General features: G+C 42.0%; 3 protein-coding genes across 11 annotated transcripts in view; 2 read left to right on the forward strand and 1 right to left on the reverse strand.

Moving 5' to 3' along the window:
• Positions 1 to 15,362, forward strand: part of LOC136436665 (teneurin-3-like) — a 191,299-nt gene that overhangs the window by 113,859 nt on the left and 62,078 nt on the right. For all 9 annotated transcript variants that reach the window (XM_066430836.1, XM_066430844.1, XM_066430843.1 and 6 more), the window contains exon 6: positions 2,250 to 2,386. The gene's annotated coding sequence lies outside the window, so the exon portion shown is untranslated. The remainder of the gene's footprint in view (positions 1 to 2,249; positions 2,387 to 15,362) is intronic.
• Positions 8,978 to 12,949, forward strand: LOC136436663 (uncharacterized). The gene is made up of 3 exons (XM_066430834.1): positions 8,978 to 9,893; positions 10,348 to 10,462; positions 10,634 to 12,949. Exons 1-3 carry the CDS (start codon positions 9,154 to 9,156, stop codon positions 11,075 to 11,077), a joined length of 1,299 nt encoding a protein of 432 aa, XP_066286931.1. The 5' UTR covers positions 8,978 to 9,153; the 3' UTR covers positions 11,078 to 12,949.
• Positions 11,816 to 15,328, reverse strand: LOC136436662 (protein diaphanous homolog 1-like). The gene is made up of 2 exons (XM_066430833.1): positions 14,439 to 15,328; positions 11,816 to 14,249 (listed from the first exon to the last, which is right to left on the reverse strand). Exons 1-2 carry the CDS (start codon positions 14,902 to 14,904, stop codon positions 13,354 to 13,356), a joined length of 1,362 nt encoding a protein of 453 aa, XP_066286930.1. The 5' UTR covers positions 14,905 to 15,328; the 3' UTR covers positions 11,816 to 13,353.

The following is a 15,362-nucleotide window of genomic DNA, read 5'->3' on the forward strand; positions in this document are numbered from 1 at the left end:
TGATATACATGTAAGTCCTCTATAATCAAACAGACTAAAATGCCAGTAAATAATGGAAATGAATGTAGTTCCTTGACAAAAAAAGACCCTAACATATAGCTCAGCTCCTGTACAGTACACAGCTAGGAAGTGAGCAATTACCCTGTGTCCTTCAAGCCTACCCTTCACCACGGTTGCAATAGATGATCTACCCCTTCTGTAATGAAAAGTTACAGAACGCCTGGTCAAACTCATTGCCCTCCGCTGAAAATAAAACAATGAAATCACCCCCGACAGACCAACAACTCAGATATGCCTATCCATTCAAGGTTGTATTTCTGCCTCATTTCACTGTCTTGTCTTCTCCCAAGACAATGTGTAGGTTTCTTAATTCCACCTGTCAGGAGTTGTAAATCTTAAAATCATGCTGGATTGGCTCCCAACGTCCCAGATAATGACTTCATGGACAACTCCAGGCACATCACTTGCATCAGGGCTGGCTGGACAGGGCATCCTAGTGATAGTTGGTGGTACTGCAAGTAAATACAATCTGTGTGCAAGAGGGTATTGTTGGTTGGATAAACGGAGATGTTGAGTTTCACAACATCTCCTTAGTAGATAAAAGAAGTGAGTGCTTCCTTACTTAACTGGAGAGAAAACAACTTCTATTACCAAGAGAAACAAACGTTTTGTAAGAGAATTTCCCTGAATTGTACCTTTTTAAGATTAGTAGTCCTGTCACTGTAAGATTCCTTTGCCTCCCAAATACTTGTTGCTCAAATATTTTTCAGTTATACTGTATGAATAACTGATTGCCAAAATTCTGTGAGGCTTAATAAATTATTTTTGTGCTGTTCACAACACACAGAAGAGATTTCATGCTAGTATAAAAGTCCTAAGGACGGTTGTATTTTCTTGTGCCTTGTTTAATATAGAAGATTTACTGTGGCATGTGTGTATCTGCATGTATCAAAGTAAGCATATCTCACCATTCCATCCCTGTTGTACATCTTATGGAGTTCCCAACTTTGTGTCCCTGGTGTCCCAGCCAACTCTCCCTGGCATGTGTTCTCCTGCACATGTGTCTAGCTGACCTGCAGCCTCCCATGTTCTAGTAGCAGTGCTCCCACTGGGAGAAACCCAAAACCACAGGGGAAGTAGGGACAGCTAGTGGCATGCCAAATCTTTAATTGGGTGCTGAATGTTAAAAGGGCTAGAATAACAGATGTCCCTTACAGTTTCAAATGTGCTGAAAACGTTGGACTGTTGCTTGCCAGGATTGCTTACGTTCTGTGGGCTGAAACCAGTTGTTCTGTACTTGTGTACAAGATAGGCAATAGATACAGCATCTGCTGATCGATGTGTTGCTGTCAGGTAGTTTCCTACAGCCAGCTACCCACATCAGGAAATCATTAAGAGTGTTGATCTCTGTCTTCCCCTGGGCCCCCTGATAAAAACAGTCTAGCTCTATCTGGTTTGTGTGAGAAAACTTAAATCCATCCCACAGGAATTTTGTTTTCTTTAATATTTGCATGGAAGTATTTTTTCACAATTCAGTAAATCACACTCTAAAATTCCTTTTTCAATATAAAGCCTCTTCTCAGTGGAGCAGAATTCTGAGCATGGGTATCATTTGGCTGGAAGCTTGTACAGTAATCTGTAGAAGATGTCAAGCCCAATCAATCAAATATTTAGTGTCTATAGAGTCCATAAATCTGTATTTATTCATGTACACAAATTCAACATTCTGTTGCATATCAAAGTTACAATAAATTTCTAGTTCCACTTGAATTCAAATGATTCCAGGTCAGGAGGGGATTTGAAGCTGTTGACCGAAGAGAATTGATTATTATCCTTTGTTTTTACAGACACTTTTGTTATGATGTAGTCCCAAGCCAGCCTTGTCCATCATTTAAAACTGGTGCCTCTAAGGTCTTGTTTGTCCATCATACTTCATACCCAGTATACTAGTATGTCTTACAAGATTTCTACAGGTTTCTATCTTTATCTTCTTGCTTGCAGTAAAACTTCAAGGGTATCACCTTACATGCAAAGAAACAGTCAAGTGATTTCAGCCGGCCCATATCATGAGGCCACCTGATGGCCATCCCAAAAGGGAACTTCCCAGTTCTCATGTGGCAACCCTGCCAGACAGGCTGAACTCAATTAGAACTGGTCATGAATATGGATATAAACTTCTGCCTATTACAGCATAGTCCGGAGAGGCCTCAAGGCAACTGAAGATCTCACTGGTGCTTGTTGTATTTCAGGTATCAGTTTGTGGGAGAGACAGCTGCTGCTGCTGGCTACAGAGGGAGGGGAACTGGCTAGCATAGCAGCACACTACTGCTAATTCTGGACTGGCATTTGCTGCCTGCAGCCTCAGTACTTGGGTGAAACACTGAAGGTATGTACTGCTAACACTCTACACCCTTTAGCTAAATCGGTTTGTGACAGTGCCAGGGTACTAAATGGTCTTTGGTAGGCATGTTGTCTGCGTATGTGAACTTGTCCTCATGCCTCTGTCGGCTTGGGTGACGTTAGATCGTTGGATTTAGCGCCTTGTTGTGAAAGTGTTGGAGGCCGGCTGTCAGGACACTCACCCCTGCCTCATCAGCCAGGACTGGTAAGCCACAGCCTGGCACAGGGTAGACGGCTTGTAAATTAATTTTTAGAACCTCATCCTTTTGCCTGGAGAGCCTTTGTAATTCAGGTGGGCTGGAGAATCTTAGTATTGACATGTCCTGCTGACTCTTGTATTATTCAGCTTGGTAATTAGACCTGTTTTACTGCAGATTAGTGGCCTGATACTTTGTTAATCCTCAATTTCAAAGTGAAAGGGGTTGGGGAGCTGCATTGTTACCTTTTATCTATTTGCTGTTTTCAATAACAAACTCATGTGGGTATTGAGAAAGATGTCCTGCTGGCCTAGACATGTTCCTTTGTTGCTGTTGGCTCCAGCAGTTAGACAATGGAACAACAAGTAGACAATACCGTGTGACATTGCAGCCCAGTTCCCCATATTTTCCTCTTTCTTTACATTCTTATCACTGGGCAATAAGTAGTGGTTGATGGTTTTTTTTTTTTTACATAATTCGCTTTAAATGTCCGGTCAAGTGGTAGAGAAAGTTCATTCTGGCAAAGAGGGCATCAGTTTCCAATTTAGATTTGGAGTCCCGCCATTGAATTTGCCCTTGGCAAAATCAAGGAGGTTAAACCTGCTTGGCACAATTAAGTGTTGTACTAAAGGCTCTTGTTAATGCAGAACTTATTTTTTCTTTCCCTCTGTGGTTTCTCAGATTCTGGAATTTCTTGAAAGTCGATCCTCGCCTGCTTAGAATGTAAAGCTGCCGGAAATGTCTCCATAATCCACCGAGGCTTTAATGAGAATTATTTCTGCTACATGCCTCAGTTCCTAGTACTTTCTCCCAAGTGCAACACCCCTGCTGCAGGCAACAAGAGCTTTGTTGCAGGAAAGTTCATCTGTGTTGGTACATAACACGATGGAAAAGGTTCAACCTTTTCCCAACACCATAACAACTGTTTCAGGAGGTTATACTGAAGAAAACCAGAGGTCTGGTAAAAATTTTGATGACTCCTCTCTCTTGTGATGAAAAAAAGTTTAACCTTTTCCAGCAAAAGATCTTCTTAGCAGCACACGGAATGCAAATATATAAACCTACTGAGCTCTAAGCAAAGGGCTATGCCCTACATGTTGGGGAATCTTCACATATCTTGTCTGACCTAGAAAGTCAGATGCCAATTTGATGAAAGACTAGGAACTAGCAGCTGTAGAAAGGAGATAACATCTTGTATTCTAATGGGGCAACGTTTGCAAACCCCCTTAAGACCTCAACTTGTTCCAAATGTGCTGCTTAAAACAGCAAGAACAACAGTCGATCTAGTCTGCTAGCAAGGAGTGCTAGTTCCAGAGATGTAACAGCTGCTGTGTGGTTAATTGTTAATCCGTAGAGCTTTTAATACAGGTAAGGGCTGGCATGGCTGTGAGGTAATGAGTGGGTAGAAGCCTCGATGTCATTGTCATCTGCATACCTGTCAATCACAAGGGTCTAAAGGGCAGATGCGGAGGCACTCCTCTTTGTCCTACTTCCTCGGAAAGCTGCAATTTCCCTCATGACGCATGATGGGCCGAACAGGCAAGGTAGTAATTTTCTCCTGCCCATTTTTACCAAATCACCGCAGCTTGCAATCTGTTAGTGTGAGGCGGATCACTGCTTCATTGGCGAGCTTGGCGTGTTATGTCGCCTGCTCGCTTAGCCCTATCCGACATTACCTTTAAAAGGCAAAGGATTTAAGGATCAGTGTGGCATTGTTGTTCCCCTGACAAGTAAATACTGGGGACTTTCCATATGCAGCTTGGTTGTCCCAAATCTTGGAGAGAATGGCGAACTTTTGCGTGCTGTATGGGCTGCCTGCTGGACGTTTGTATTTCTTTGTGCCCCCTCTGTTGTGGGCTGATTTGCACATGTAGGGAAAACAGTCCCAAGTATCCATACATTTCACGCACGCCGGCACACTCTCAAAAGGAAGGTAAATGGATAATGATGCCATAGAATTCCAATGGAGTGTGCTCACTGTATCAGGAGTCCCTCCTAAAGATAGCACGAACATGACTGGCAGCATGCAAAGTTACCTGTAAGACTAAAAGGACTTAAAAAATACTTTTTTCAGTAACCTGCAATACAAAATTTATAATACTGAGCCTTTATTCTTTTAGCCTGCAAAATCGCAAGTTTCTCCTTCTTTTTGCAGTCTTGAAAACCTTCCTGCCAACTGAAGGTTGCCAGAGGGTATTTTGAGCTTGTGGTGTATATATAGCTTACCTTACCCTGGAGCGTTGGGCAGAATTTAGCTCCCACAACTTTGTTGTTTACATCTAGCAAGTTTCTAAGCCATAGCCTGCAGGCATCATTACTTTCTTGTAATCCAAGATTTCCATTTGATATTACCTGGTACGTGATTTACTTTATAAGTGCTGTTGATCCAGTTAGCATCAGTGCGACTGTGTAACGTAACTTCCAACCAAATGCATTTTTCTCTTGTTAGTCAAGGAGTACTGTTAAAAGAAGTTGGCGTAAGTACTTCTCCAAGTTGCAGTCTGGCAGAAACCTGTTTATTTTATACCCAGGTGATGTCTGCTACTCAAGTTTCAAGATAACCCCAGGTCTTTACAGTCTGGGAGCTTGGGATAATAGCTCTGTATTGTTTAAACAAAGGCAAATGTCATACCTATTTTGCCATGCTATCAATTTTTGCTGACGGATTGAAACAGATATGACAGATACATCAGTGATAGGTAATAAGGTATGGTAAAGCAGTCATCCTCAACTGAGGTGAAGCATGATGCTTTTTCATCCAGCTAGTATGACAGGTATGGTCACATACTACTATAACATCTACAGTTGTATTAAGTTGCTGGCTTTCTTCAACATTTTATCATGTTTTTGGACTAAGGTACATGTCTGATATTCATGAATATATTTTCAAATGTCTAAAGGTTGATCACATTATCCATTTATTTTTTCTAACACTTCCTTGTTTGTTTTGATTATACAAACCATTTTTTCTCTGGTATGCCTTTTTTGATGGCTAATCGTGGATATCAAAGAAAATGAAAAAATTTTCTGATCGAGTAGGTTGGATGTAAAATTCGCCAGACTAATTATGTTACTTCAATTTCCTGCTCTTTGCTTAATTGTATTAGAAAATGGAGGGTTTTGTTTGTGTCTCCCTGTGACATAATATGAAGAAAACAGTATGTCTATGTGAGACCATTTTAGTACAAGGAAATTTGTGTCATATTTGTGCTGGGATGTCATGGATGTAGTATTGTGTATAGGACAAGAATTTTATCCAGAGATAGAGGAATTTGTTTGTTTGTTAATTTTTTTCCTGCAACAAAATATGAAGAAAACAGTTTGTTTGTGTGAGATTATTTGAGATAAAGAAATGTTTCTGTCACTTTTGTTACAAAGCTCAACAGGAAACGAAAGAAGATGCTGTTTTTTTCTGTGGTAAAAAGTAAGGAGAACAGTATGTTTGAAGTAGATCATTTGAGTAAGGAGAGTTGTTTTCCTTTTTGTGATGCAACTTGATAGTGTGGAAGTGATCTCCTAACATGAAGTGAAAACCCAACCTTAGCAGATATACTAAAGGCGGATTTGTTAACAGACAACTAAGTCCCACCCAAAACCTTTACAGCCCTGTACCTACATCAAGGCTTCATCCACTATTTACAATGGCTATAAACTGATCCACATGCACAATACAGGGAGAAGAAGCACAGCAAATTCCCCCAAACCTCTAAATCAGGATGGACTGTCTTTGTTTGGAAATGACTAGGGTGGGGCCTATTGTTTACATTAGGCCTGACAGGCAACTGTTCACACCTTTTTGAGAAACCTCCTCTTCCCATTGTCCCAGGCTTAGCAAATTACTGTTGATTGCAAGTTGATTAAGTGTGAAGTCTCTGTGGGCCTCCCCCAAGTCAGAGCTGTCTCCCAGAACATATGGAGAAATGGGAATAGAAAACCCTTTTTAGGATCAATGAAACCCCATGCTGTACCAGAGTCAATTAGGCGAAGCTTTCTTCCTTCACAAGGTAAGCAGAAGCACTTTGGTCAGTTTGAAAATCTTTTATCCAATGACAGTTTTGTATGTTTCATGCTACAAAGAGTGTTCCTTGTGTAAGCATTCTGGAGTTGTCTGTATCATTGTTTTGGTTATATTGAGCTTGCATTTCTGACAATTGTCAATTTTATTTCAGCTGTAACTTTCCCACATGCCATATCCATGTTTCCTCCCCCCTTAGTTTAACTTTCAAAACATGGTTTTCAGATCATCCTGAATGTAGCACGTACAAGTTACAAGGTATGTACCTTTGTCGGACAAAGAGGAAGTACCTTGTCTAGCAAGTTTGGCCACATACTGCGCACACTGTTTGATTCCTGGATATAAAGTATCACCTGGATATAATGTATCACCTGTGGTCTCTGCAGGTGTGCATTACCTACGAGGGTGAATGGGCCTTTGTCGAAATAGAAATAGTTTTGTAGTCACCCTGTTTGATACCTGTCACATGCACTGTTTTGTAAGTTGTGCTGGCATTGTTAGTGGAAGTCATTAGTACAAGGGTCAAGCAGATACATGTTTTACTGTTGATTGTGTTGGAGTGTATTTATCTGTATCAGTTACACCATTAGTACTTCTGTGTTCAGCTGTTAATATCGGAAGTTTCAGTGAGTGTGTCTAGTGGCAAGAGAGGGGGGCAAGTATTTGCTGACTTGGAGAAAAAGCAGGTAGATATTCCCTACACTATAGTACCTTGCTCAGTTGTTGCCTTGTTTGGTGAGTCTACTGTCTCAGGGGAAAGTACCCTATGTGAGAATTTGATAAGGGACTTCTTTGTTTGTTTTGATGGAGAAATTCTGCATTATAGAATGGAAAGAGTCAAAAGCAGGTTTTGCTGGGTTGGCTGGTTTCTTTCTTTCCTCATTATTTTTACTGTCCTGCTCTCTTGATTGTCTTATTACCAATACAGTTGTACTAGGTTTATCTAGTTGTCTTCACATGCATCAATACTCATCATATTGTGCACATTGATCGTTCAAATGATATAAAACACAGAAAGCCATGTAAAAGAGAAAAAAATATGATGGTTTGCAGAAATTTAATGTGTGGTTAACTCTGAAGCACCCAAGGGATAGCTCACGATGTACAGTTATGTTTCAATTCTGAACCATAGCCCTACAAGTAGTACAAGCCTTTGCAGATCATCCTCTGGTTGATCTGTAGATGAGGGCCCTGTAATAACAGTACATTTTATCCCCATATGATGTTACTGCTGGCAGATTTTTGGGTGTCCTCTTGTCACAACATAATGTAATAGGATTGAGCTAATGCTTCTTCAGGAAAAGTGCTGGGCTTAGCTGAAGTCAAACAAAGCAAATGTCAGTCATATCCATCTGTATGATGTACATGGATACAAATTGCGATATGAAAGGCTAGTGTAAACCAGTTTTAAACAGAAGAAGAGTATTATCAAACACTAAAGGTCGATTCTAAGATATTCCCCATCGCCACTTAAGAGTCTTTGCAATCTCCAGCATCCTGCAGTCTACTCTTATCAGCTTCCTAGTGCACCTTTACAATAGAGGTTGGTATATGGGTTCTGCAATACACATTTCAAAGATAGGACATGCTTTATCACCTATGTGCAGGAAACGTGCTGTTTCCTGCATAGGAATGACCCTATAAGTCCCCAGGCTTAGTAGTGTAATTGGCATTTGTGAAACAACTGCTTTTAATTGTTTGTGGACTCTTGGGAGATATGTGGTACATGTCGGATAGACCATAGCCAAGGAGAATGGAAAAAGAAAGGAGAGAATCTGAGCACCATGATTGTCAGGACTTTACTGAAAATGCATAATACATCAGCGAACAGCTGCATATCTGGCATCTAATATTGAATGTATAGCCATATATGTGTTGATCTCTATGTCCTCATTGTCAAAGAATTTGAAATGTGTATCACATTTTGTGGAGTGCCTTGGTTTTCCTTTGACAAGCATCTAAAATATCAACATTCCTTGAGGTGTGCCAAGCCAGATCAGATGTGTTTTCAGACTAGTGAATTGAATTTCGGTGGAAGCTACCTGTAGGCTGATTGCCATCTGCAAATTACTGTGCAAATTGCAGTGGTATCTCCTTCTTTTCCATTTGTGCGTTCGGGTGTGACGTCTTGAATTTTTTAGGACCCAGAGGACATTAGCAGGTGTGTGAATTGGTGCTTGATTGATTCAGGAGAAGATGGTTTCGGCGGGAGTCTGTTACTTTGATCAAGGAGGTTAAATATACATGTATATTTAACCTCCTTGCTTTGATTGTTTCAAATTTGTTTCGGATTTCTGTGAATACTTGAAAGACGAGAAAATTATCATTTTGGCAGACTATTACCTGTACTAAGAGATGGCTAAGGCCCTCTTTAGACCTACGACATTTTAGAGTCGTGCGATCATCGTCGTGGGCGATGGTTTTCTTTAGACACACGGTCAGCAAGCGTGGCGGACACCCGGCGGACACACGCAGCGCACGATTGCACGCATGACCCTCGTTGACCTATAATGACCTCTGACATCTGGCGCCAAATCCAACATGGCGGGAGAACCGCTTTTTTTTGTCATGCTGCAGCAGATTGTTCTTTTTCTGCTTGTAACACGCGTTGCCCTGCGGATGAGACGCCGAAATCGTGCCCAGCAAAGAAGGGCAATGAGACGTATGTACAGAGACGGGCAATACTTGGGTTTGAACCAGGCGTTCGGGGGTGCCGCCGGCCTGGCTATACTGGAAGCCAGGCAGGTAGATCGACGGATCGGGGCTTACCCGAGAAGTAGCGATTGGTGGCAGGGTATCGCACTCGATACGTTTGACGACGCTCAATGGTATCGAAGATTTCGGATGAGAAGAAATACGTTTGTATTACTGCTTAATGATCTCGAACCTGTGCTACGTCGTACGGACACCCGCATGCGCAACGCAATAACCGCAGAGACGCGCCTGGCCATCGGCATCTATTGGCTTGCCTCGGGAGACTTGTTGAGGACAGTGGCGGACCTTTTTGGTGTCAGCGAAGGGTCCGTTAGTAACATTGTCTATGAGGTGTGCAGTGCCATAGTGAACATTCTGGGGCCACGGTACATGTCTTTTCCTCGAGGAGACAGATTGAGAGAAACAATACATGGATATGAAAAGAGGTGGGGGTTTCCCCAGTGCGGAGGCGCGGTGGACGGATCGCATATTGCAGTGAAAGCCCCATCCAACACCCGTACGGACTTCTACAATCGTAAGGGATGGTACTCAATGGTGCTCCAAGGCGTTGTGGATTATCGATACAGGTATGTTTTGTACAACTTCAATGGAAACATTGTCATCAAACCTGTACGCGTATTGTTTCTGTGTTACTACCATTTCCTGCTTAATGATAAAAGTTGAAATGGGGCATGTCAACCTGATATAGATTACATACTTTACTCATATATCCATAACATTGTCACACACATCCAAGGCTCTTCATGCCATTAACCTTTTCTTGTCCAATAGAAACTTTATGTTAGTGTCATGATAGGATCCTGTGTATCTGCAAACCTGTAATGGATGAATGAAACTTTTCAACAACTAACCTGAGTCGTCATGGAATTCTGCAATCTCAGCATGGTTGCTGCCAGATCATGTGAAATACATAGCTGAAATAACTGCTGTATGTCGAACTCTCAATCCTTTTTCTTAAATATTGCACTACTTCATTAAGTTGTGGTTAATATTCACAAATATACATTTCCTTCTCAACAGGTTCACCGATGTATATATAGGCTGGCCTGGAAGCGTCCACGATGCTCGTGTTCTCCGCAACTCCCCTATCTTCGAACAGGCGACAAGAGAAGATGGACGGACTTTGTTTCCGAAGGTATGAGTGTTTTTTTTTTGCCCTTTTGAATGTCAAACATTTCTTAAGTAATGAAAGGCAACTAAAATTTTCTAATCCTTTCAACTGATAAAAGAGGTTAAAATTGCTCCCAATGAACTCATAGACTACAAAGAAACATTAATATTTACAGTTATATTTTCACGTTTTTAGGAGTTCACTCGAAGGATCTCTGGAACTGACGTTCCGGTCGTGCTGCTGGGAGATGCAGCCTACCCCCACCTACCTTGGCTCACGAAGCCATATCCGGATAACGGCCATCTGAATGAAGAGAAGTCGACTTTCAACTACCGGCATAGCCGTGCCAGAATGACAGTGGAATGTGCCTTTGGCCACCTCAAGGGCAGGTGGCGGTGTTTATCTCATCAGCTGAACATCGACCTGGACCGGGTCCCAACAGTGGTGACGGCCTGTTGCGTGTTACATAACATATGTGAGGAACACGGAGAGAGATTCTTCAACCAGTGGGAAGTCCCTGCTGCTGCCGCCTACGAACCGCAGGTGAGGCCAATCCAGCAGGTGACGCCAAATGCAGCCAGGGATGCCTTGGCCAGGCTGATTCATGGCGGTTTCCCCATGGGTGGGGCTGCCCCTTAATTCTTTTACAGTGACTTCTCCTTTCCTTATGTATCCCCCTATAGGGCTCATGTGTATTTAATGGCTATGAGACAACACACCTTGTGAGCTGAAGTAAACCTGATATTGTTTACTGCTTTCTGTGCAGATGTGCCAAAGCCATTGATTTACACAGAATGTATATGTAACATGTTAAAATGTGACACCTGGCTGAACAACACTATTCAATATGGCATGTAAAACTATAACATGTAAGTCTGTAAGGTCTAAAACTGACAAGTATATGTTTGACATCTGTATAATTCAATGCATTGCACCTTGCTTAACAATACATATGTCTTGTTCCTTGCAGACACCTCCTTCCCCTCCTTATGATACATTAGGCAGATAGAAATAGTCTGTTCTCCAACTACTCTAAGCAACAAGTTTAACATCCCAACGGGGAACAACAGTCAACAATATGACATATATAAAACTGAGGTATACATATGTAAGGTATAAAACTTTCCTGTCACACTTGGTTTCTTATGTTTAGCAAAAATAGATATGTATTCCAAAATACATCTGCATAGTCTATCGCTTGCAAGGAGTGTCGTCCACTTCAGAGTGTAGACAAAACATCTTGACTGGGGCTGTATTGTCGATTGTACTAACAAGTTGTAAACACTTAAGTTGTACTCTTTTAGTGCTGCTGGCCTTTTCATGGGAAAATCCTGGCCAGGCATGAAGGAAAGAACTTGGAAAAGGACAAGAAACAACTTGGGAGACAGTTGTTTATTCTTGCTAAGCACCGTCTTTACTTCAAAGTCTTGAACAAAGGGTAGACTCTGTAAGTCTGTGCTAAGTGCCTAGTCTAGACTTGTTCAACTAAGCTACTTGATTCAACTTTGTACTAACTATAGCTGTACTGTCATCAGGGAAAAAATATTACAATAAGCAACAAGTTTAACATGGCAACTGTGACTCTATAAAACTGTGAGGTAGGTATATGTAGGGTCTAAAACTTCCCTTTTACACTTGCTGTATATTTTCAACGTATATGTCCATCTGTATAACTTATGTATTAGCAAAAATAGATATGTGTATATAGATATAGTCTGTTTTAAAAGTACAATTAGCAACAAGTTTAACATGTCCATCTGTATAACTTTATGTATTACACTCTAGTATGAAGTACATATTTTCACTTGGTTTCTTACTTTTAGCAAAAATAGATATGTGTATAAAGATATAGTCTGTTTTAAAAGTACAATTAGCAACAAGTTTAACATGTCCATCTGTATAACTTTATGTATTACACTCTAGTATGAAGTACATATTTTCACTTGGTTTCTTACTTGTAGCAAAAATAGATATGTGTATATAGATATAGTCTGTTTTAAAAGTACAATTAGCAACAAGTTTAACATGTCCATCTGTATAACTTTATGTATTACACTCTAGTATGAAGTACATATTTTCACTTGGTTTCTTACTTTTAGCAAAAATAGATATGTGTATAAAGATATAGTCTGTTTTAAAAGTACAATTAGCAACAAGTTTAACATGTCCATCTGTATAACTTTATGTATTACACTCTAGTATGAAGTACATATTTTCACTTGGTTTCTTACTTGTAGCAAAAATAGATATGTGTATATAGATATAGTCTGTTTTAAAAGTACAATTAGCAACAAGTTTAACATGTCCATCTGTATAACTTTATGTATTACACTCTAGTATGAAGTACATATTTTCACTTGGTTTCTTACTTTTAGCAAAAATAGATATGTGTATATAGATATAGTCTGTTTTAAAAGTACAATTAGCAACAAGTTTAACATCCTGAGGAGAAACACATCTGTATAATGTTACGTATTGCACTGTAATATGAAGTACATATCTGATTTTCAACTGGTTTCTTTATGTGTAGCAAAAATACTTAATATAGTGTGTATAAGTATGTGAAGCATAGTCTGTTTAAAACTACTCTAAGTAACAAGTTTAACATCGCTACAGTACCGCATAAGTTGGCTCGTCACCAAAACTACTCTAAGTAACAAGTTTAACATCGCTACAGTACCGCATAAGTTGGCTCGTCACCAAAACTACTCTAAGTAACAAGTTTAACATCGATACAGTACCGCATAAGTTGGCTCGTCACCAAAACTACTCTAAGTAACAAGTTTAACATCGCTACAGTATTGCATAAGTTGGCTCGTCACCAAAACTACTCTAAGTAACAAGTTTAACATCGATACAGTACCGCATAAGTTGGCTCGTCACCAAAACTACTCTAAGTAACAAGTTTAACATCGCTACAGTATCGCATAAGTTGGCTCGTCACCATCAGGGTACTGGTCGTTACTCTCGCTGTTTCCCATGCCCAGGAGGGGTTCATGGGTCTGCTGAAAGGTTGGGTGGGGAGGCATGGCACCAGTGGGCAGTGGAAAGGTGGGGTTTGGAGGCATGGCTCCAGGGGGCTGCTGAGGCATGGCTCCAGGGGGCTGTGGAAAGGTGTGGTTGGGAGGCATGGCACTAGGGGGCTGCTGGGCCATGGGTCCAGGGGGCTGTGGAAAGGTGTGGTTGGGAGGCATGGCTCTAGGGGGCTGCTGAGGCACGGCTCTAGGGGGCTGCTGGGCCATGGCTCCAGGGGGCTGTGGAAAGGTGAGGTGGGGAGGCATGGCTCCAGGGGGCTGCTGAGGCACGGCTCTAGGGGGCTGCTGGGCCATGGCTCCAGGGGGCTGTGGAAAGGTGTGGTTGTTAGGCATGGCTCCAGGGGGCTGTGGAAAGGTGTGGTTGTTAGGCATGGCTCCAGGGGGCTGTGGACGCATGGCTCCAGGGTGCTGTGGAAAGGTGTGGTTGTTAGGCATGGCTCCAGGGGGCTGTGGAAAGGTGGGGTGGGGTGGCATTGCAGGGTCCTGCTGAAACATGGGGCGGTTCTGGGCCATGCCCCCGGGGCCAAACATCCCCATGAACTGGCCCATCATGCCCATAAATTGGCCCATCATATTGGACATCACCTCCCTGTCTGCCTCTTGCTGCATCCTACTTATCCTTAATTCGTGCTCTTTCCAGCCCTCATCCCTCTGTTCATTTATTTCTATCTGTCTTTTCAGTCCCTCATCCTGGACTGAAGACATAGTTTCCTGCAGGCCCTCGAATGTTGACTGCAGCCTGCTCTTCTTTTTGGTCAGGGCGGTCTTCTTGAACGCTGAACAGAAATTAAGAAATAATAAGAAAAAATGTATTTAAAAAACTGCATGGCTCAATTATATAGTACCATTGAGTGATCAATGAGTATAACCTTTTTCCTTATGAAGGGATAGGAGATTTTTTACATTTGATGAACACAAATGGTGAAAATTCATTCATTTGTCCATAATAATGGTAGTCATATTACCTGTCCCCTTCCGTTTCCTTTCTTTATCATTCTCAGGCGGCTCCTCCCCTGCATTGTCCTTGGCCTTGCCAGGCAGCACCTTCCCCGCCTTGTCCTTGCCAGGTGTCTCCTTATCCTCCTTATCCTTGGCCTTGCCAGGCGTCTTCTTACCCTCCTTATCCTTGGCCTTGCCAGGCGTCTTCTTCCCCTCCTTGGCCTTGCCAGACACCTCCTTGGCCTTGCCAGGTGTCTCCTTATCCTTGGCCTTGCCAGGCGTCTCCTTACCCTCCTTATCCTTGGCCTTGCCAGGCGTCTTCTTCCCCTCCTTGGCCTTGCCAGACACCTCTTTCCCCTCCTTGGCCTTGCCAGGTGTCTCCTTCCCTGCCTTATCCTTGGCCTTGCCAGGCGTCTCATTCTCTGATTCTAGGGAATGACAAAATAATGATTTATAATTACGTGGAGTCGTGTGGCATAATGGATAGAACATCCGACTGTCAAACAAGGGGACCCCAGTTCGAACCAGACATATCTGAACATGCGCCCGGACGTTGTGCCCTTGGGAAAGACACTTAATACAAATTCCCTCACTTCACTCAGGTGTAAATGAGTACCTAGCTCTTCTAGAGTTGGGGACGTCCCTCGGATAGGACGTTTAATGGAGGTCCCGTGTTTGGGGAGAGCCACACCCCGCGCACGTTAAAGAACCCACCACATCTTTCGAAAAAGAGTAGGGGCATGCCCCGGTGTGCGATGGTCCAAATCTTACAGTCCGGTCTGGGATGACATCTTGAAAAGGTGATAGTTCACCTGTTATGTCAATCCTTCCACAAATGTGGTAAATCTAAATAAATAAATAATGATGTTCGACTTTCATTACACAAAGTCCCCGATTATTATTATACATAATTTCTTGTTATCTTATCTTATCCATTCAACATATTGTAT

This window comes from Branchiostoma lanceolatum, chromosome 6, assembly GCF_035083965.1.
Source record: "Branchiostoma lanceolatum isolate klBraLanc5 chromosome 6, klBraLanc5.hap2, whole genome shotgun sequence".
Classification (NCBI taxonomy): domain Eukaryota; kingdom Metazoa; phylum Chordata; class Leptocardii; order Amphioxiformes; family Branchiostomatidae; genus Branchiostoma; species Branchiostoma lanceolatum.

Coding starts and splice junctions, on each gene's coding strand:
- LOC136436663 (XM_066430834.1), top strand. CDS start 9,154: ATGGCGGGAGAACCGCTTTTTTTTGTCATGCTGCAGCAGATTGTTCTT. Junction 9,894..10,347: donor GTTGTGGATTATCGATACAG/GTATGTTTTGTA, acceptor CCTTCTCAACAG/GTTCACCGATGTATATATAG. Junction 10,463..10,633: donor GACGGACTTTGTTTCCGAAG/GTATGAGTGTTT, acceptor TCACGTTTTTAG/GAGTTCACTCGAAGGATCTC.
- LOC136436662 (XM_066430833.1), bottom strand. CDS start 14,904: ATGTTCTATCCATTATGCCACACGACTCCACGTAATTATAAATCATTA. Junction 14,250..14,438: donor AAGGAAACGGAAGGGGACAG/GTAATATGACTA, acceptor ATTTCTGTTCAG/CGTTCAAGAAGACCGCCCTG.